The 23484-nt window shown below is 39.3% G+C and overlaps 1 protein-coding gene across 1 annotated transcript; it reads right to left on the bottom strand.

Annotated features, from left to right (window-relative positions):
• Nucleotides 1–965: 965 nt before the first annotated feature.
• On the bottom strand, nt 966–21958 carry LOC104943493 (protein FAM163A). Its single transcript, XM_010768931.1, has 5 exons — nt 21502–21958; nt 4898–4985; nt 4622–4643; nt 3911–4025; nt 966–3310 (listed from the first exon to the last, which is right to left on the bottom strand). The coding sequence occupies exons 4-5, from the start codon at nt 4001–4003 to the stop codon at nt 2912–2914; spliced, it is 492 nt and encodes a 163-aa protein (XP_010767233.1). The 5' UTR covers nt 4004–4025; nt 4622–4643; nt 4898–4985; nt 21502–21958; the 3' UTR covers nt 966–2911.
• Between the last annotated feature and the right edge of the window lie 1526 nt (nt 21959–23484).

Raw genomic sequence — 23484 nt, 5'->3', positions numbered from 1 at the left:
GTGTACCAGGCTGCGAGCTAAAGCTAAGTTTGGCTAATGCTAACTAGCTCGAAGTCCAAAACAGTCGGACCTCTATCTGGAGGAGCGAGCTCACTCAGCAACACCCCGCCCGGCTCCGGAGGAAAAATGAAGAGAAAGAAGAAGGAAAACAACATTTCTCATCTCACTGAAGGCTAACGGGAGACTAGAACGAACACAAGTGTTGAGAAAATAGCTGTCAACTTACTTGTTAGGAGCGTAGAGGAGTTGATTGCTGGTAGTAGCTGTCAGAAGAGTTGCAGCGAAGATCGTATATGTTAAACAAGATGAATCACTCGGGAGTTCAGTGACACGCCTTCCGGTTTGGAATGTGATTCACGCATGCGCTGTGAGTCTGGCACCTACCTTACATATTTTTACAGGGCAATATTTCTATTTTTGACTTTAACATTTCCCATTTGCTATATAGTTGTATACACATTCACATTTCTTGTTGTATAATTACATTGGAAACATGCATATGAATACAGTGAGACATCTATTTAGGCTTGTATTTTACACAGAAGAGCTAAAGTATGCATTGGCTCTGTTGATTCACATCTGTCTCTTATTCAAAATTGGATCTGACAGCTGCATGAGAGCCACAGTATCAAGGCTTACACTTTACAATGAAGGATTCCTTTCGAAAAAAACATAGGATAAGTGAATGTTTTGCTCTGATAAATAGTTTTAGCATCTGATGGTGGTTGTTTGCCGCATGACAATCATAAGCTCAATGTCAAAGTTCATGCTGTCTCCAGAGCTCATGGTTAGTTATGGTAAGGGTTTGCATTTATATAGTGCTTTTCTAGTAAACATCTAGCAATTCAACTACACCCAATTAACTTTATGATAAAACTGTGGATGTGATATTAATTGGACATAACGTGTATGTATGTGCCTTGTAAATCATCACACAAAGAGACATTTCAAGCAGTTACAAATATTTTATAGTCAAAAGTTAACACTGTCAAATATTATTGTTTCTGTATTCGTCAGGTACAATATCTGTTTTAACCACATTTCTAAAAATCTTCTTATCTGTTGTTAAAGATAACTGGTTAAGTATGTAAGTAATAAAATATATAGTTGATACAATTCCTAAATAAACAAATGACAATGAATACTCTGTGGTAGTGGAAACATGACAAAAACACTACTTTTATGTCTCCTTTCTCTTCAGAGATTCTAGACGTATCAAACTTGTCAGCCTTTGGTGATGAATTTTCCTTTTGCCAGGCTTCTACAGTATTTTTTTTTTTTTATCCTTTAAGTCAATCCAGAGAAAAATATCTACAGTTCTATTGTAATAATTTTGAGATAGTGTATTGTAATGGCACTGCAGTCGACTTTTATTTAATCAAAGTGAATGAAAAGGTAAGAAAAAATAAATGAAAAAGCTTCTGATCAATGAATTCCAATAATGTAATATGCACTTTCGTGTATTGCTATAATGGCAACACTAGGCCTCTCTGGAAATCTTGTAAAATAACATGACCCAACATTATACTACACAAGTCCTCAATGTTTCTTGCTTTGCTTATTTAGCCTCACTTAATGTTAATGTTGTTATAGATTGAAATAGAAATAGAAAAAATCACAGGAAATATTTAAATATAATGTTTTGTCTGACAAGCAATGCTTGGTGATTGTAATGTACAAAACGAGCACTGTGCAACAGTTTAAAATCACATAAATGTGTATTATGACTTCTCACAGTATGAAAAAAAACATTAAATGAAATTACATGATTATTTGCTTTTCAAAAACTCAACATGAGAGTAGTACAGGAGTACATAAGGAGTGTGTAGACATAATATCACAAACTACTGTAGTTAATCACACTCGCTCAATCAAAATACATCATGTTTTCCAGGGGGTTTATGGTTTTCGTCAAGAACACAATGGGATCAAAAGATGCGTTCATTGCTTTCTGGTTAATATTTACAAATCAGACTTTTTGCATCACTGTCAAAAGAGATATTTACTCAGTTCATTTCAAGCTTGGCATTCTTGTTTGTTCACAGGCCTACACCTTTGTAGAGAAAGTGGGGATTCCGTGTGGATCTGGCAACCCAAAACAACCCCTGTATTCATGATCCAGTTTTAAATTGCTTTTATGTATATGTACATGTGCAGCATTGTCATATCTTCCTCAGAGTCCACCATGCTTACAATATTCCTATAATTGAGTTGCTTGATGAGACAAAAGAAGCTGAAAGGTGATGACTGGAGATAAAGAACTGCAGTAGTTTGCCAGACAGCTTGCATAGAGTAAGCTCCAGTCGTCCATCCTCTACAACCTTCTCCTTTAACTCAAACATGCGTCCAGAGATCCAGAAAACTGCAGAGGGGATGATGACTTTTCCTTCTTATAACTTTTACAAATGTATTTCAGTCTCCATCATGAAAACGTGTTTTATATTTACTACACACTCCATCATACTACATGTTTGTCCTTTGGCAGTCATAAGGAAGATGTGTAGCTTAAATTATCTAAGATAGCCCTCAGTCAGTAAAGACAGTAACAGTCAACAGACAGATTACGAGTTTACAACTAGACCCTTTATGTCGGAGCATAAAGAGACATGTTCCCACAAGAAACCTACAGTTTTATCTACAATCAATTACATAATTACTATCATAGTGAAAACTTAAAATTAAAGGATATAAAGTTAGGAACTAGGTTTGAAAGGGATCCCTGTTTGTCACACTTGAATCTTCAGCAGTTGAAGTCTTAAACCCCCTTAAATCCCCCCCAATCCTTAAATAAATGTGATAACTTCCACAAACATATAATCCATTATATTGTGGTCTTATTAGAAGAGCTGTTGGAGTTTGTGTAAGTGAAATTAGGGGTGTGTTTGGGTGTGATTTCCTTTTTTCAGAGTGGTCACACCTCGGTGCTGATGGCTCGGGTGTTGGTGTAGAAATCGGGGGGTCGGCCTCGCTGGGTCTCCCTCAGCAGGGAGCCTCGGACGGTAGGCAGCGGCATCGCCAGCGCCTGGTTCTCATAGTGTGTGGGCATGTAGGTAATGCGCTCGCCACCGTTGCGCATCTCGTCAGTGGTACGGATGTAGAAGGGCGAGTCATAGGGCGAGCAGGTGGGGCAGTAGGTGCGTGGCCCCCCTGTGGGTTTGTTGGGGTCGGAGGCTCGGGGCAGGTCTGGTGGGGACATGGACAGCGGGGTGATGATGGACCCGTCCAGGCCGGAGACACTGCAGGCGTTGCAGGCAAAGTGTTGCTGAGAGATGGAGCCGCTGTCAGACCCATTCTTCTTACAGCAGTAGTACTACAGAGGGGAAAATCCATCACAGTCAGACAACAAAACGAACTGCACTGCAGTGTACCACTATACAACACTGAGGTTGTTATTAAATGCTATCTCAGTTTCTTGAAACAACTACAAATTTGAAGATACAATGAAAGAAATCCCAATAATAGATGTAATCAACATGCTTTAAAAATGTGTTTCTTCATAATAACTGTCCTTTTAAAATGACTGGAATACAATTTCTACAATGTCCCTAAAACAAAACAAGCTGCACGGACTAAGACTGAAGTTGTTGAAATAAAAGTGAGTAGGTTTATCAAGGTGGGATTTATTTTTTGGTTTACTAAGCTATTGTAATATTGATTAAAATAACTGTAAACTACAAATTCTTACTGAATATTCAAAACACAATTTCCATTTAACTGAAATAACTAACATGTATTGCTACCAATAATGTTAATGACCATCTTCCAATTTGATACAATATGTATAGCTTACAGTCTCCTATAAGCTGATATGTATATCATATATATATATATATATACAATGTGGCAGAATGATTCATATTGAAGTGTGATTTGACTATCTTTGAATACAAACACACTGAAAGAGTTGTACCTGGAGTCTACAGTAACAGAGCACAGCTATGATACACAGAAGTATCACTGTGGCCAGTATTCCTCCGGTTATGACAACAGTTCCAGCTGTCATCCGACCAGCTCTCCATCAAACTCTGACACAGGCACAGGAAGTGACATCATTAACAAGAGACGCCAACTACAACAGCAAATTTGACTTTCAATCAAATCATGCAAAGGTCAGCATCACAGTAAACACAGACGCAATGTGCTGGAATATATTTTCTCTGTTAGAACGTTAATAGAACAAACTCAAAAGGTCATTCTATAATTATGTGTAGAGAATTATGTGAAGAACATGAAAAGTGTCTTTGATACAAGCATACATTATCGCAGGTAAAACAGCAGACAACTCTCCTAACTGCAAAACTGAAACTGAATCATAAAGAAAATGTAATATTTATATTGATAATTGTAAACCTAATATACTTTTTATACCCTCCACAGGAGGTAATGTTTTTGATTTGGTATAATTGTTGCATGAGACGGATAAATGGAAAAACTACAAGCACAATTTTCTTGAAACTTGGTGGAGGGGGGTAGCATGATTCAAGGAGAAGATCATCACATTTAGAATCGGATCCTGGTTACTGGGCGGATTCACAATAATTCATATATAAAACATGCACTTACCATGAGGCATAAATGATACAGAGTAAACCACACTGTTATTATCTGTTGTCATACTCACGTTCAGCAAAGTTGCTTAACACCTGAGGAGAGAAAAAAGGTGGTTCCTTTGACTTATATATAATAGAAAGGCAGGAACACAGACAGACAGACAGACAGACAGGCAGACAGGCAGGCAGGCAGGCAGGCAGGCAGGCAGGCAGGCAGGCAGGCAGGCAGGCAGACAGACAGACAGACAGACAGGCAGGCAGACAGACAGACAGACAGACAGACAGACAGGCAGGCAGGCAGGCAGGCAGGCAGGCAGACAGACAGACAGACAGACAGACAGACTTACATCAGAAGAGTGTTTAAAGGTTGTACGGGTGAGGAGAAGTCACATTAGAGGTCAAAGGTGAGAGGACTGCCACACTGTATGAACATATCTGAGGAGAGAGGAATTGGAAAGAATAGTATTATATAAGAGTATAAGCTTCAGTGAAGAAGCTTTACACATATTCTCCACAAGGTGGCGCAGACAGAACAGACAATAATCTCTCACAAATACATGGCAAAACAGAACTCTCCTTGATACAGTAATGTCTTTGAAGAATTAGGAAAATGGCCATTTGTTCCCCTTGCCCCGACAGTTCTCAAGTCAGCAAAAATTTAAAAGACCATACCGAATCACACAATAACATCAACAGCTCCTAAGATGTGTTAAAGATCTCAAACGCATGTATGTATATGATAGTGCTAAGAGAAGCTGAATTCGTTTTTTCATTCACACACAAATGTTGACAGTCTGACGAGAAGTAAAGGAGGCAGTACTGCGGTCTCAAGCTCATAAACCATGTTTCTGTCAGAAAGTACACTTGCCTTCAATTATTTGTAGGGACCAAAGGGGATGGCAGCCGACAGATTTCTCTTAACATCATTCATCATAACTCTCTCCAGTGTGTGCAACCTGAAACTCGGTACACCAAACTATTTTTCATAATTAATGCCAGCGCGGTGACTTGTACTCCAAATGGAAATGAAGTCACCGCTGTCACCACGTCATCCCTAACTCAGACACAAAATAACAGATCTGTTTTTCTTCCTGTTTACATGTTGCTCTGCAAGCTCTTTCAGGCAAAGTTGGTGGTTAGATCAATTTGAGTTCACTTCATATGACAAACTACAGAGAGAAATTAGATATGTTCATCAGTACACACTCACACAGTGTGCTGCTGAGGAAAAAAAAAAGCTGGATCAGACACTGCTGGGTTCAGATTAGAGCAGTCTTCAATCCCCAATGATGCCTGAAGAGACTGATAAGACTCTCACACAAATACAAAACTCAACAAGGCAAACATGTTGTCATGAATCACCACAAAAATCAGTAATTCCTAAAAAGTATGTTTGAACAACAAGGCAATTGAAAGTGCTTTACAAAAAACATTGAAAGCACCAACACATGCAAAATAACTCAATAAAATGACATAATACTGTATAGATCATATTAAAGATAACCGCTCATGTCTTTAAGGATTCACATATTTAAGGGGTCTTTTGATCCAATCATTTATGAGCTCCTTTAGGCTATAGATGTATCTAAAGAAGTTGCAAGCATATTGTTGTTGTCTTGTCTTTATCATGGAACATTTTAGCTTGAGGCAGAAAACACATGTTTCAATCCCACCATGTTCAATGTTCAAATGACATCACTGACACCTGTCAGTCATCTCAACTGGCTTACAGTATGTGTACCCTGAGGCTGTCAGTGATGCTGATGTTTGTAAATCTTCCATCTTATATTACATCTTGATACACTATACTACCGGTATGATGTGTTCGATTTTGGGACGATGCAGTATTTGTTGTTCATTTGAAAGACAGGTGAAAAACGAAATGTTTGATTGGTTGCCAACCTTGACAAGACCCCAGAGGAAACAATAAGAGTAAGATGAGGGCTCAACTACTTTGGTTTAGTTTTGGTCTGAATCAATTTGCTAAGATAGCAAATTGAAAGAGCTAACATTAACACAAGGAGAGTGCAAGAGATATCAGGGATCAGGGTTTCTTTTTTAAAGCATTTGTATTTTGAGTTTTATTTATTTGTTGGCACTCTATTGTTTCCATTTATTTTTTCTTCCAAAGTGTTTTGGTTTGTAGGCAAAAAAACCTTCGTGCTGTACAACTGCAGCTTTCCCATACGCTGTTTTTGGCAAATCAGAGTAACGGGAATATCTCCCCCCCTCTCTCTCTCTCTCTGATGGAGTGTTCCCTCTGGACTCTCGGCCATCAGTCTTCAGGAGCAGCTGAAGGACCTTGACTGCCCCGGAGGATTTTTACAAGATTGATTCTTTGGATCTTAAATTGCTCAGACCAGCAGTCGGCCAATGTCAGTCTCTCCTCTACAAAACACACCACAAACACAATCCATGCTTGTAACATAAACGCCACAGGTCCCATGCCAACAGTGTTTGTTTTTGCATAACAAAGTATGTTTGAGAAAGACACCAACCTGCTCCCTCATCGATTAAATGTAAGCAGAAATGTGAAAAATTATAGAAATATTATTCAATTTTAGATAACGGTTTATTAAATGAACTTTGAATCTTCCTTGGAAATGAAAGCAGTCAGTCAAAATGTTGCGATCAGAAAACCATAAACAGAATAGAGAAGTATATTCTTATTTAATCCTGGTTTTAATATTTTTGAAATGTTTGATGTTGTTCAGAACTGATTATTACACGGACTCGTTCAACCAAAAAGACGAAATAAAAAATTGTGGGTTGCTTTTGAGTCCCAAAAAGTGTGGGTAAGGTAAATGGAGGGCTGAGAATTTTCCCTCCATCAATGTCAATCCAAGTCCTAAACCTAGAGCAGTGCTTGAAGATGTGTTATTTTTAACTTACTACCTTCTAAGTGAAATTATTTAGTTTTCCTGACAACTTCAGGTGTTGATCCCAGCAGCAGCTCAGACCCAGAGCCAATCTACCTAGACAATAATCAAAATAAAAAAAACACAAAATGTCATCACATATTTTGGAAAACCTCCATTTTGTCATCTAAACTCCACGGCTCTATAGCTGCTGTTGTGAGCGGAGAGAAAACAAGTGGCACATCCAAATGGGATTCATGGTCACAGTTGAAATGTAATTTGTCTAATCCTGTTATCTGGCGTTCCAAAGGCTTTCCTCTATCTGTTTCCTCTCAAACGTCTCTGTTGCGGCCCGGCGTGGGCGTCTGTGTGTGTGTTTGCATGTAAGTGTGCATGTGTGTTAGTTCACATGCGTGGGTGTAAAGTTAATTAGGTTGGGGGTCGGTTAAAACATTGTGGTATTTCTTTTTCATAAAGATTATTCAATGTCAAAGTAAAATTAAGAGTAAAATGACAAAACATACATCCATAATCTGTTAAAGCTCCACTGGGAAACTTCACACAGTGGCAAAATTAAATTACAGGATGAATGTTTGGATCAGTTTTATATATTGTTGTAAGGGGATGACAGCAGATTGAAAGAGTTTACTCATCTGTAAAATCACTAATGTTATTTGAAAGTAACATTAGCTGAACTTCTCCTCTGTAAAGGTGTGGGCACTGTCCTTGGTGCTGAAGTGCTGTTACTGGAAGAAAAACCTTCTGTGTCTATGCTGTTTTGTCCATGTTGTGAACCCCACAAATGTATGAAATGATTAGGCAGGGTGGATTGAGCTGTATGGCAGGTAACTGTGTGGACAATTGCTTTGGTTTTGCAACAAAGCATTCAGATTATCTTCTGCACTCGCCAAAGTTGGTAGTGGTTTTACCCTGAAATGTTACTGTTTTCATTTGCAACAAAGTGACTTTAGTATAATGTAAAAATGCTAAATTTAAAAAGCAAAAAAATCAGTACTGTATCAAAAAGTGTAACTACTTTTCGCCTGCATGTTTTTGATGTAATAACGCTTCAGTGATAACTACATGAACTTCGAGAATGCTAAAGCTTACATGTGACCTTGACAGCCTTCTTAATGTACTTAGGGACCTATAGGATCTAAACCAGCCCTTGTCACATCTTCTCTCTTGAGCTGTTGCAGCAGTTACACCCCAGTGGGCAGAGATTGATGACACTGAACATTTCAGTTCAATTACTTGATTTTGCTCGAGGTCATTTGGGGCGAAGAATGCAATGAATGTGAAGAACCACTCCCCAGAATGATCCTCTTGGCCCTATAAAAGTACATGATCAATACAGGCAGTAAAATGCCTTTGCCCCTGTGAGGATGGAGAGAGACAGGACGGCAGAGAGTTGGAACACAGTTTCAGTCTTTTTCTCCGTCCAATCTGGACCATGTTCTGATGCTGTATAGGCTGCTGGCAGCTTTATGACTGGTGTACTTTGTGCAGCTCTGCAGGCTACTGTACTCCAGCCTGCCAGCTCCTGATTCAGCCTTTCTACACACTTGCTGTGACTCAAGATGTGTTGAATACCTTCACTCACATTGCAGGCAAAAGATTCATTAATCACGGTCCATCTGTAATTTCACACACGTCAAATTCAACTTCCTGCCTTTCAATATAGGCCTATCACCAGATTCCTGGGCCAGTAGGATGGCTGTGGGCCCAGCCGACATCCACTGCACCATGACTGCTGTAACAACCACAGGCACTGCTGCTGCAGATTCTACTAATATTGTGACTCAAAATTAACCTTCTATGATCACAACTAATGCAATAAAGTTTAATTTTGACAAATGCTGCCACTGTTCAAACTTTAAATCTGCTTTTGGTTTAATGTGTATAGTATATCCTAACTTCTCCTTTAGATAAAGGCTTCCAGTTTCTTTTGACACTTGATTATTTGCATTAAAAATGCTTTAACGATATGATTTGTATTTTAACCAATCAAATGTTGTCTGAGGTTGATATGTATTAATTTCTAGCACTAGAACATTTTTTGGTAATCTGCAGAAGGTAACTATAGAATTATGTCTTCTTAACATGTGCATGGCTGTTAACAAATCAGAGTCACATATCCGCTGTGACACCAAATGCTAAACTATTAAACATTGTCTTGAAATCCATGAGCTGAAATAATATTGGTGAAAAAGTTTCTGGTTAAAGTCTAGGAATAAAAACCCTTCTACAGCAAAAGAGTGCCCTTAGGAAAGACACTGTACTTGTGTAGCTGCGGCCTGAAGCTGGGGCCAACAGCAGTAGGTTGTGAGCTCCCAGGTCAGGTGACTTGTACATGTATGGTGCTCAGCCAATTTCCCCAAGATAAACTTCCCCAAACAAATTTAGATATTAAACAGATATATACACAGCAGCCCGAAGCAATGCTCAGCAAACATGAAAGGTAAAGCTGCACTTGTGTTTCTCATGTTTGATGAGTGTTGGTTTTGTTCAGACAGGGCCAATACTCTACATCAGGGGTGTAACGGTATCCGTATTCGTCCCGAACCGTGTTTTTGTTTTGTTTTGATTCTTTATTTATTTGGGGTCACATTATAGTACAAGTACAGTTTTTCAAATCATATATTTTTAGAGACCCGAAAGTGACAAATGAAATAGCAAACAAAAGGGGTTGTTTGAAATAGCAAATGTCTACACATGTACATATGCATACATATCAAAATACATTCAATACACATACATGTGACCATACATACATATCTATACATATAAATTCAATCGGTGTATAGAAACATTCAAACAAGGGATGGTCGTCTTTGGGATATGTAAATTCTCCACTTTTTCCATATTTCTTCAAATGTGTTTTCCTGAAGCCTCATTGAGAAGGTGATTCTTTCCATAACATAGATTTCATGGATTTTGTCGTACCAGTTGTCAAGGAAGGGATATCCGCTTTGAGCCATTTTCTAGTTATTGCTTTTTTTGCTGCAACAGTAAGAATTCCAAATAATTGTTTTGTTTTGGAGTTTGTGGGGATTGAATGTACGAGCCCAAATAGAAATTCTTCCCAGTTTAAAGGGATTTTTTCCTGTAGTATTATTTCAATTTCGATATGAATCTTTTCCCAAAAAGTTACTATTAAAGGGCAAGCCCAAAACAAATGGTTAGTGATGCTGTCTAGACCTGAGAACCACATTTCCTCAGCAGCTGGGGGCGGCCTAGATGATGGCTGGAATACTGAGCAGGGCGCCTGAAAAAGTACCTGCTCAGCATTCTTCCAACTAACATCTGTAGGCTGGCCTTGAGCTCGAGCATCTTCCATTGAAAAGCTAACAGTAATTTGTCCATGACTTGGTCAGGATGGGTTTTTTTTGGTTTCGTTTCCATTTGTGTTTTATTAGGAAAGTATTTTCCTTTTTTTTAATATCTTGGGGAGAGCTTGGGTAAGTTTGAGATTACTTTTCATCCTGCCTGGTCTGATGTGTTATGCACTGTGAAAACTATTAATAAAGGCGGGTTTTCAAGGGCCTATCTGGCTGGTTCGGACAGGGGAACTATTTAAATAATGCCGTACCTGTAGGAAATTAAATACCGTTATTCAAATCCATTATCTTTTTTTTGGCTGGGGTTTGAAAATCAACATGGGTTCCTTTGCTGAAAATGGTGGCAGTAGAGTAAGTTCCCTCGAAGGAGAGGACGTGATCGACGTGCCGGGACGGTATGCGAATACATGTTTATTATCGGGTTCAACTTTTATATAAATTGAACATAATGATGACAGTTGGTAGCAAGTGAATGAATGGTGGTTTTGGCGATTAGGGCCCAGGTCTGGATAGGATGTCATTCGGGAAGGGAAAGCAAACTTTTCCGATGAACCCCCCCCTGGTGGTCTAGACCACTTGGTGGTGATAAGTGGTTTAGGTCGGTTGGAAGTTAGGGGCGAGAAGTACTTGCTCAGATCTTCCACTAACTGTCTGTAGGTGCTGAGCTCGGGTCTTCCTGAAGTCGTGATTTGTCCGGAACTTCGTCAGGATGTGGAGCGAGGGGCTTTGCGTTTTCGTTGTGTTCACCTGAAGTATCTTTCTTTGAATATGCTTGAAGGCTTTAGAGCTAAAGGTTTTGAGTTACTATTATCCGTGTGTCGATGATTATGCTTATGCACTGGGGAAAACTATAATAAAGGGTTTTCTGAGGGCCTTCTGGCTGTTACTGTTGGTAGGGCGACTATTTTAGTAATGGCGCTACCGTATTGCTTATTTATTCAATCATTTCGTTTTTTTAATGTTTGAAATACCAAACTGATGGTTCCTTTGTCTGAAAAATGTGCAAATGAAGTAAGCCATGTTTTGCCAATCTTTAAATGTTGTATCCAGCTTGCTCGGGGTGAAATCAGGATCATGTGAGCACATCTTAATATCTTCTATTTCCTCCAGCAAGTCACTCCTGGTAGGCACCTTAACCATATTTTAAGAGACTGGGTTTATCCAGCGGTTATCTTTTTCCAGTAAGTTTTTACATGTCTTTTATCCCCTAACCTTGCCTCGCGATGGGTACTCTCTCTGATACATTATTTTCTCAATTTCTTTCATCTAGCTCTGTGAGTCTGGCTTGCAACAGCAGAACAAGCTTTTAATTGGGCCTGATATGATAGTAGTGTCCTTCAAGCCAGGGAGCGCTTACTCCTCCCTTGTTTTTTGCTAGTTTGGAAGAGTACAGAATCTAATCCTTGGTTTCTTCCCTTGCCAAATGTACCTTGATATGGTTTTATCCCATTCGTTAAACTGCTTGTCTGTGATTTCAATTGGTAGATTCTGGAAAAGGTATAAGAGTCTAGGTAGGATGTTCATTTTCACTGATTCTATTCGAGATTCAAAGCTCAGCACTGGGATCAAGTTCCATCTATTTATGTCTTCTTTTATTTTCTGACTTAGAGGGTTGAAATTTAGTGTATACAATTCCTCTGAATCTTTAGAGATGCTTACTCCCAGATATTTTAAGTGGTTCAGATCCCAATTAAGATCAATGAGTGAGTTTATATGTTGGCTTGGCTTGTAATTAAAGTTCAGTATTTGGGTTTTTGTTATATTGAGTTTGTACCCTGAGACAGAACTACAGTATAAGTATCCAAAAAAGTCAGTAAACTCAAGAATGATTCATCTGGGTTTGACAGGTATACATGTATTAATATATTATCAGCAAATAATGATAATTTATGTTCCTGACCATATACTTCTACACCGGTAATATTGTTATTTTGAGTAACCCCCAAACTCAGAGCGTCGATATAAATTGCGAATAGCAGAGGGCTAATTGGACATCCCTGTCGTGTCCCTCTCTCAAGGTAGAAAGAATTTGATATGGCTCCATTTATTTTTATTCTTGCATAAGGGTTGTCGTACAGTGCTTGAACCGTATTAATAAAGATCTTGTGAAAGCCAAACTTTTCAAGAACTTGGTATAGGAATTTCCAATTAACTCGATCGAAGGCTTTTTCTGCATCGAGGCTCAAAAGTACTGCCTGGAGTTTGTTTTTGGATATATGTTCAACTATATGTAGAGTTCTGTGGATATTATCTTGAGTTTGCCGTTGTTTGATAAATCCTGTCTGATCTAGATTTATTATCTGAGGGAGGATTTCTTCGAGTCTTTTTGCCAAAATGTGGGTAAAGATCTTATAGCCCTGGTTTAGCACTTATTGGACGATAGCTTCCACAGTCACATTTGTCTTTCCCTTCCTTCGGTATCAGGGAAATTACTGCTTCCCCCAATGAGGGGGGAACCGTGTTTTTAAGAAGCCAATAGATATGCAAGCCGAGAGACCAAAATAAATAACTGAAGCTATTGGCATATATACTGTATTTCAACGGATATGCGCCCTTGAAACACTTTCTTATTTATTTTGTAATATTTTCAAGACATTCTTTTTAGTTTTACAGCTTGATAAAACCTTTTTGTTTGACATCAGCCATTATAGATAATATGGCCATCTGAGTGTGTGTGGTACTGTTTGTGGTTTGTTTTTAACTTTGTAATACAGTTAATTATTCAAAATGTTATGTTCCTTATTTTTATACTGAAACTTGCACTACTGTTCAAAAATAAATAACAACAAACCTGGAATTATGCATTTGGGACTTTTTTTTGCTTTTTCTTGTTGTACTAAACCCGTACCGAACCGTGACCCCCAAACCGAGGTACATACCGAACTGTGACTTATGTGAACCGTTACACCCCTACTCTAAATGTATCTGATATTGACAGATTGTTTTTCACCGTGTTAGAAAGAATATTAGGAGATGTTTCTGCTGATTTGTGTTTAAACTGTTTTGAACATCCTATTCGTCCTTTAGATGCCAAAGAGGGTTAAAACATTTCCAGAGCCATTGCTATTGTACACAACCCTTTGTGAAAAAGAGAAGCACAGAGAGTAACACAATGTGAGAAGGGACAGCAGATACCAAAGTTTTCAGCTAAACAAAACGGTGTTTAATGCACACACGATTGCAACAGTGGAAACAATTCACATACCCCACCTTTAATAGGTGGGGTAGGTAAGTTTGAGAAACCGGCTCGAGATACACTTTTAGTTATATTCCATGGAATGCTCTTAACATCCCGATAGCAATGAATATCTTTAGTGCTTTGACAAAAAATCCATTAAAAAACGCCATCTGTGGAAGCCGTAGTACTGTAAAAAGCACGACCAATCATCTGAGCCGGCCCGGCTAAAATAACTGGATGGCCTACCTGCCTGTCAGCCTTCCATCTGTGCACAAACTTATCTCGTGCCCTCATTGGTCATGTGCGCGTTCATGTGTGTTGGAGGAGGGGCTCTGTAAGGAAGTGGCAGATTTGTTCCGGCTGTGTATTTTCTAATTCTAGCGCACTCGAGCTGGTTTCTCCAAAATTACCTACCCCACCTTTAAGAGACAAATAATATAATGAGGGCTTAGGTCAAACCTACAGTCATTCAAGTTTATACAGATAATGTAATTATAATATTAGTTTTCCTTAAAAAACTGGTCTTAGGGACATTTCTCTCATCACGACTTAGTGGGTAAACAATCACACAGTTAATCCATAGTCCACTTATTGCCATGTCTATACTCACTGGGTGTCGTTTCCAGCATGCCTTAGGTACAAGGCAATGTCTGAACATAGAGACACATACAATCAGAACCACAGCTTATTAAAGAGACACTTAAAACCCTCTGTACATCTGGCCTTTGCTGACCTTCAGTGGTTTACCTTCTCACCTTCCAGCAGTGGTATATCAGACAGAATATCCAACTCTTTACACTCCAATTCCCCCTTATGCCTGACATGGCCTCCATTCAACGCCTCCAACCAATTTCTGTAGCGAGGGGATTTCATTTTCTTTGTTCGATTAATGCTTTGGTCACTAGAGACCAAAGTATGTCCCTGATTTTAACAGCATTTAAAGTAAAATCTGATGTGTAGCCATGCCAAAATACTGCTTTGATGGTTGGTGTTAAGAGTGGAGTGGAGCAAAGTTAAAAAAAAAAAAAAACACAACATGGATGTAGCCAGCTTTGACCGGACAAATTCGAAGGTCTGGACGAAGGAAAGTGATGTCGAGTTGTACCCTATGACTCTGTGACATCACTGTTGGGTGTGGTTATTGCACATTTAATCTAAAGTCATGCATTTCCACTGCATGTTACGTCATGGCTTCAGCAAAAATAAAACTATTCTAGTATGGTAGAGCCACTAATTGAAGGTGGAGTTTAAGCACTTCAGACCACTGATTACTCAGACACTCAGTTTAGTTCCCAAATGTCCTGTTGTTGCAGTGGCGGCTAAAGGAAGGGGGACAATATGCAGTAGAAAAATACATAAAGAGACAATCACAATCGACTGCCTCTGGCTTTGTGGGGACAGTTTTCACCACTGAGCCACTGACTCGCTTGCACTTCAAACTGGAAGGCTCAAATTGATTTTCTAGTTAATTTATGTCCAGTTCAGAGAGATTCCCATTGAAGAACTTCAGCAGGAAAAGGGACTTGACGGAGAACATGCATGCAGCTCTGCGCCTGCCTGCTTTACGAGGTTTGCAGAGGTGTCATAATGGCTGCTCAGCTCCTCCTCTGCTGTGCTGTGATATGCCAGCTTCTCTTTCACACTTGGCAGCATAGCAGCATCATTGAACGCACACCCAGTGTAGGGCAGCGGACAGCCGGGACGCTGTAATTACTGTTCCTCCATTCTGCTGGTCAGCACGGCAGCCTCATAAAAGGAAATGAAATGGTCCCGCTTATATCTATGGGGGAGTAATGTACCAGGAATATTACATTAGCATACATTCACATGGACATTTTATCTGTGACAGTTAATAAAGTGAGGGAGCACAGCCACAGATGACAGGGTTGGCAGGATGAAGGCAAGGCTGCTGAGGTGCTCAGGAGCAAACATAAACGTTAGGGTTTAATGAGATGTCAGCTTTCTCTTATGAAAATATCTGTAGATTTTTTTTTTTGTCCATAAGAAATTAAACCACCACATTTTGAATTAGCCATTTTTCTTTTGTGGCCACTTTACTCTAATGGCAGTACATGTTCACAGCTCATTTCTTTAAATATATATTACTAGAGGTTGTTAGCTTGAAAGCACTATACAATGTACATGACACCTAACTACTTACTGTAGCAGTTAATCTATTTAAGTAAAATAGATTCAGGTACTTTTCTCCAGTGTCTAAGGATCAAACAAATGTTAATGTACCTCCACTTTTATATTCCTTGAATAATGTCAAATTAAGGCTGGGCGACAGAGTAGAGAGAGAGAAAAATAAAAACACAATATTTACGACCAAATACCTAAATGTTGATATTGCAACAATATTGAAGGGTTGGCTTTTGGTTCTTTAATAAATATTAACACAACAATATTTTTGATAAACAATCAGTAATGTGGATAAAAGGACTTGGTGGCTAAAGCTAAATAATAGAAAAGCAGTCTAGTGAGTTCAGACAATGACATCACTTTCCTGTAATGCAGCTATTGAAACAAAAGGCAACGTGCCATATTACAACACTTACAACACAACATCTCCTGTAAGACAAAAAAATAGGTCTCATCACCATATCTATATGATATCAATATATTACTCAGCACTAAGTCAATGATGTTGCAATAAAACATTGCCCCCTAGAACAGTCGGTCTGCCGATTGTAAAACTGTCACCAGTCAAGTCTTTGTCATTTCTCAAGCCTTTCCCACTCCTGTGAAAATTGATGAATTAGAAATAAACCAGCATGAGCACCACTTCCTTTGCCGTAAGCCATACAATAAAGGAGGTGTGAATTTGAGAGTGTAACTCAAGGCCATTTCAGCACATGGCTGTGCAAAAAAACACCTCACCTATGACCTTCACCTCACCGGACTGTAACTGAAGCCAGGGTGCACCCTGCCAACAGCCGGGCAGACACATAGAAGGAGAGGCTTTCAGGACAAACACTGACTCAGGTCCCCTCTCATCTCTCTGCATTAGTTAGCACTAATTGATGTTACTGTAATAAACAACAATTTGATAAAAAATGAACAAATCTGTAAAATTCAGAAGGTTATACAACAAATCAAACAGAAAGGTATGACACCGCATCCAACTCTTTCCATTAAGCAGCCTTAAAATCCTTTTTTTCTGAGATAAATATGACCTTGTTGCGCATGGTGCAATATGTCTCCATTCTTTTACAAAAACAAATAAAATAAAAATGATTACCATCACACAATAATAAATAATACCACGTGCAAGTAAAAATAAATGATATCTTGTATTGTGTTTATAAAGACATTCTGATAAATGAATGAGATGAGGACAGCTGATACAAGGGGCAGCCAGTGAATGACTACGATCATATAACGAAATGTAATAACTTCCAGTTGAAAGTGTTGATGTCAGCACTAAGAAGTGTGATATGTTTTATTCACACTGAATATATATTTCAGCACATTTTTCTTCCATGTTCACTTCAGGCCACAGGAATATTATCTGGGTCTTGTAACCTCAAACTTTTCTCCTTCTTAATATTCGTTGCATGTGCATGTTTGTGAGCTACGGACCGTATTGCAGCTCGCTCTGGGTAAGGGAATTAGAAAAACTGCTTTTTAAAAGTGTAAATGTTGGATTAAAGCTTCAAGCAATGCTTAGATAAGAAGATTGCTACAGAAAAGGGCATCATATCTAAAAATGATAACAATTTGCTTGTTGATAATGATGATAAAGGGATGGAAATGTACAAAAGAAGATGTTTAAACTATTTAAATACAAGGGAAGGTTTATTCCTTTAACAAGAATACAAATATTCACATTTCCAAATGTTTTTTTTGCACATAACCTTTTTATCAATCTCTATTACAGCAAAAAAAAATGTAATTTGGAGTCAGTTTGTTTTACAAAGCACAAGCTTTTCTATGGTAAGCGTTTTTGTTCGTCAATGTCCATTTGTGTCTTTGTAAGAACACAGAGGTTTGTATTTGTCTGTGTGCATGTCTCACGCGTATCCAACTGTATTTGAGTGTGTTAATGGCGATGGGCATCATTTTAAGTGTGTGCACGCTTTTGTTGTCAGCCTGATAAAGTCAGGAATTGTGTCTCTATAATTGTGTGTATTGTGTGTTTCTGATGAGTCACCACAGATACAGCAGCCAGCAGCAGAAGAGCAACGTTAGCAGATAACAGCATTTCTGTTCCAGAGGCCTGCGGCTCTGCCAACAAGCCTTCTTCTCGCTGGCCTCATCCTCTCCCAGACTGGCTTCGTTCACATCTGCACGCCACACATCACCTCTCATTACGCCACAGCGAGATTCACAAACCTCAGCAACTGAAAAACAAATAATACCTGCTCAGGCTTACCTGATGCTGGCGAGGGCTAAAGTTGTTAGTATTTACAGTAGTAGCAAGGCTTAATGTTGATTCCCCTTGATCTAACAACAAATCCTTTCTCCAGTCGAGATAAACCATAAGGTTTAATGTCTAGAAGGATTCTCACAGTATTACATCACGGTGCAGTGAGATAACCACCTCAAAGAAATATTATTCTTATAATAAACAATTTCAAACATTTAAACATCAGCTGTGAGCTTTTTAAAATAATTCCTAGGATAATTAACATACTGTAGGTGCACACCCACGCAATCAGACACTAAAACACAGACACTACACACATACTGTTTCCAATACGCATAGATAAGCGAATATACATGGTATGAGAACCGTACATTTGGATACAGCTATTCGCTATACCATTCTAACTCTATGTAGAGTAGATTTTAAAGCTCCATCAAAATCCACACAGACCTATGTTCTTATGATGTCATTCATATATGGCAATCTGTGTTTAACACAAAGTGGCTGATAAGTTATCTTCCTCTCCCAGACACCATCCATCATGAGGAGACTGAAATCTGTTCTTCAATTGAAGCTGGTTGATCATGGCAGATCTTGAGAAAAGCTGCCTGACGCTGAAAGCAGAAGCTGGAGTTAAGTTTCCTGTCCTGCTAAGTCTGCAGTGCAGTTTGGATACAGCTTGTTTCACCTTTTAAGAGTGACTACAGTACACCCGACTCACGACTGTATGGGAAGAAATACCGATCTGGCAGCCAGGAAAACCTTCAGGGCATCTCAATAATTCACACAGCACTTCTTAAACACAGACTCTCTCTCAGCACCCCCACCCACCATGACCACGAACCAACAAACACACACTTAAAAACACTTTTCCATGTTGTCCCAGAAAATACATCCATTGTAGTGTCAGCAGAAGGAAGCAAGACATGGCTTTACAACCAAAAGCAGGCTGAGTACACTGCCTCCAGAAAGCCTCACAGACAGGATGGGAAGTGAAATGTGTGAAGTTACCACAGTAACAGTGCCCCTACTTTGATTTAAAAATGATTCATTTAAATTCCTCAATACAGATTTCTGTGATGATGCTGATATTTTATTTACACTACAATATGTTTGTCTCCCAAACATTGCCCAGTAAGCTTCAGATATTTTTGCCAATGTTATGTGGACATGATGCAAGACTATGGCTCAAGCTCAACAGAAACATTAAACCATAATCTGTTTGGCTAAGATTACTTTCACCAGCCAGCCTTGCTCTTCAATTTGAGATCTTTTCATGTATTATTTAGATCCCGACCATGACTTAGACATTTCAAAATGTTGGAGGAACATTTATCCATTACATTTTTTTAATGCAGTTGGTTGTTCGAAGCCACTACTCAAGGTCTGCATAAGGACAGAGATAATGATTACAAGGCTTTATATGTGTACATGTATATGTATAACATACAACATGTGCAGGTTAGTGAAGAGCATATTGCTCCCTTTGGCCATAATCATACCAGAGTGTATTTGTCCAAAAGGTTTTTGAAACTGTTTCTAATCAAGGTCACAAGGTCAGCTTTCACTGAAGGTAAAACGTAAAACGTAAAATTCATGGGCCATGAGGATTCATCCGAGGTGAAAAGGCAGCCTGGGTTAACTGTTTGTTGAATTAAGGTTAATCAAATATTTACTTTGCCAGCCAGAGAGGCTATTACAGAACAACTTCGCCCTGGAAGACTGAATGCTGCTAGCATCTAGCTGTCTTTTGTTTATTGTTTTGAACTGTTGGCACAGCACACCATTATACAACCTGTGTATTAAATACATGTTGTCTCTTGCTGCTGTGTTAGCTGTGACAGGCCTTGACTGCAGACTCCTCTGGGAAATCAGCCCACTTCCTGTTGTAACACAGCCACTGGAGGTGGAGGAATTAAGAAGAGTGTGTGTGTGTGTGTGTGTGTGTGTGTGTGTGTGTGTGTGTGTGTGTGTGTGTGTGTGTGTGTGTGTGTGTGTGTGTGTGTGGAAAAAGAGGATATAGAGATGCTGCTCTACCGTTATTTAGTCAAGCTGTATTTTCCTGTAGCTTCCTCTGTGAGAAATGGGTCAGAGCAGCACGGCACCTGCTGCTGGCTGTTGATGTGGAAGATCAATACTCTTCACATATTTCTACTTTAGCTGCTGTGTGCATAGAGTGAAAGAAGATTCAACTTGGCAAGGTTTTGTTATATGTTAATTATTAACATATTTGAGGCTGTCACATTCAGCTTCAAGTGCATGGACCAATAAGTTTAAGCATGTTTAATCTAAAAGCAAAAAAGATAAAACTCAAGATGAGAGATTTTGTATCAGCCTTTTATCTATTGCATGATGCTAATTGTATTTGTATAAAACAAACCTGCTTATGTAACACAAGAAACCAATTAACTACATTTGCATAATTCAAACAGTAACAGCTGGGTGATATGTTATATCCAATTTTATAAATGGGTCTAGTGAGTTCAAAAAGTATAAACTTGGGAATTCTGAGTTGTATAGCTAAATGAAATAACTTGTAATTGCTTCAGACCGTTATGTTCCAATTATTGATAATTGCTCTTCATTTAGAAATATCTAACATCTTATACAAGCAAGCAATTCTTAGGGTTTGAATCTGAAATAGAGTGAAGCACTTCAAACGTAACCCTTTTCTTTTCATAAGCAATTGAACCCCTGCTGTGTGGGTGTTTTGCTCAACTCAAATGAATGGAATATAATTTAAAGACAGGTGACCAAAGTGGATATTGGGCCCCAGCCATGGCAGCCTCTATCTTACTTTGTTCACCATCTTTTTAACTACAAATGAAGCTGCTTTTTTAAAGCCAGCAGTAGCAGGCCCCCCACACCAGACTGAAGCAGAGTGAAAGAAGATCACAGCAGCAGAAAAATGGCAAAACCCCAAGACTCTACTGTAGCAGCTCCTGCTGAGCTGCTCCACTGTCACTTCCTCTCCTCTGGCAGCCTTAAAGGCACATTTCACTTTGAATTGAAAGAGGAAATCAATTGAAGTCACTAATCTCTATGCTAGTCACTTTGCACCTTTACATCTGCAACTGAGAAGGACTCTTTCATACCAGGATCCGGCTCAGAGAAGTATGTGCCACCTCTGACAAAACCGGAGCCAATCCGTAACATGTAACAAACATAAACCCCCATCTCCTATTTTTTTCATAATTGCACATACCTGATCTGGTTACATGGTCCGTTTGTTAAACTCAGGCTTATCCTGTGGAGTTTGACCGTGTAAAGCCAGCAGCATCCTTATCGCAGCAGGAGGGGAGGAGAGAAGAGAAGCGCTATGCATGGGACTGCGGCGGAGGAACTTCTCCAAGGATGAGTCGGAGTCCTGAGCGCACAACGCCGCTAGGATATCCTAACAATCCCGCGGTGGGACCAGCAGACTAAAGGTCAGAGGGACGACTGCAGACACAGCAGAGAACAGCAGACACCGAGACACGGAGCATGGCCACGGTACGCCACCGGAGAAATAAACACTTAAGGACGAGGACAACACTTCAGGATAAGCGCTTTTTACGCGCCTGTAACCTGTAATACGCATTAACCTTCACACACAGTAGCGGTCCTTTCGGGACTCCGAGAGGGCAAAAAACCATCAGGTAGCTTTGAATCGCTGAAATTCAAACGCACACATCCAACAAGTGAGAGGCGAGGAGACGATATGACGGAGTCCGCTGTTGGGCGGACTGGGAGGAGGCGGTGGGAGGAGAGGAGCCGCCCCACATCACACTACCTCCCTGGCAATGGACATGATATGGTACAGGATACTAAACAAATGTGTGGAAACATAAGGTTATTAATATTATCTTAAAATGGCAACAATGTTTTAGAAAGGTCTCACGTTTGGCACTTGAAGTTCCACTTAATCTATATAACCATACTATACCAGACCAGAAGAACAACATGTACACAATATGACCTTTGAGTATTGTTGATTTATTAACACGACTTAATACTATATTTGATAAATATATAATATATAATAACTAACTGAATATGAGCACACATAGGGGCATAGTAATAAAAAATGATAGCAATGGCAGAGAATGTTTTTAACAAGGTGTTTAAAATTAATAAAGGGTGAGTATACATGTTCCTAAAAGGATAATAACCTGAATATTATAAATGATGGTGTTCAGGATGTTCCCGTTAGAAAAGGATGCTGGGTAATTTGATTATGCCTTGCACACAGTAAAAAAAAAATGCTACAGTAAACCCCCCCAAATACAGACCACTGGGCTACAGTAATTGATTTGCCCTCAATCACTGGTCCCTTAATCTACTTACTGTTGCAACCAAGTCAAGGCCAATATCGACAGAGAGGAAAGGCCTGGCGGGCCAGCAGGTCTGTGCTGCACCACAACACTGAGACACTGATAGACTCATAATACTGAAACCAGGGTCCAACTGGAAAGATAAGGTTGTAGGAAGTCAGGGAATTTGGTTTGGGGCTCAAACAACACTTCAAAATGAAGTATGTATAAGGCTTCAACAGTCAGCTCAGAGAGGCAATACACGGCACATTGAAAAGAGTTATTCTTTTGGTGTTGGTGAAATTTTAGCAAAAGTATAGTTGATTTTACTCTTAAAAGACTCAAATCTCTTTTATTAAACTGAAATGACAAATATCCGAGTGTGGAAACGATGTGTCATCAAAACAGACACGGTAGTGGTATTGCAGTAACATTAACTCTGAATGTTTTACACCAGCACTGTAAACCCGAACAGTACTATAACTCGTAAGTATTGGTATTGAAATCATAGCCCACGATCACTTTAAATGAACAATGAAGGAATACGTTATTTGAATGACTATTGCTGTTTAATTTCATGTGGATCATGTGTGAACACGTTGTGTGAATTGGGTGCACAATCACACAACATGAACATAGGGGCTGCATACAGCGCTACGTTACCATGACAACACACACCCCATCCCTTTAACATGTCAACACAAAACAAACCCCGGTTCAATGACAACACACCCCGGTTCCATGACAACACACAACATACCTGTTGCGATAACAGCACACAACCCCCCTTGTTACCATAACTATACCCCCTGCTACCATGACGACACACCCAATTACTATGACAACAAACCCTGTTACCATGAAAACACACAGCACCGCCTTACCATGACAACACA

This window comes from Notothenia coriiceps, unplaced genomic scaffold, assembly GCF_000735185.1.
Source record: "Notothenia coriiceps isolate Sejong01 unplaced genomic scaffold, NC01 NC01_scaffold00006112, whole genome shotgun sequence".
Taxonomy (NCBI): domain Eukaryota; kingdom Metazoa; phylum Chordata; class Actinopteri; order Perciformes; family Nototheniidae; genus Notothenia; species Notothenia coriiceps.
Note: the sequence above shows the minus strand (reverse complement) of the source record. Positions and strands in the feature narration are given on the sequence as shown.

Bases quoted from the DNA above. Each gene is read 5' to 3' on its own strand.
- LOC104943493 (XM_010768931.1), bottom strand. From the start codon at position 4,003: ATGACAGCTGGAACTGTTGTCATAACCGGAGGAATACTGGCCACAGTG. The intron at 3,311-3,910 runs GTACAACTCTTT...TCCCCTCTGTAG, and splicing joins TCTGTTACTGTAGACTCCAG to TACTACTGCTGTAAGAAGAA.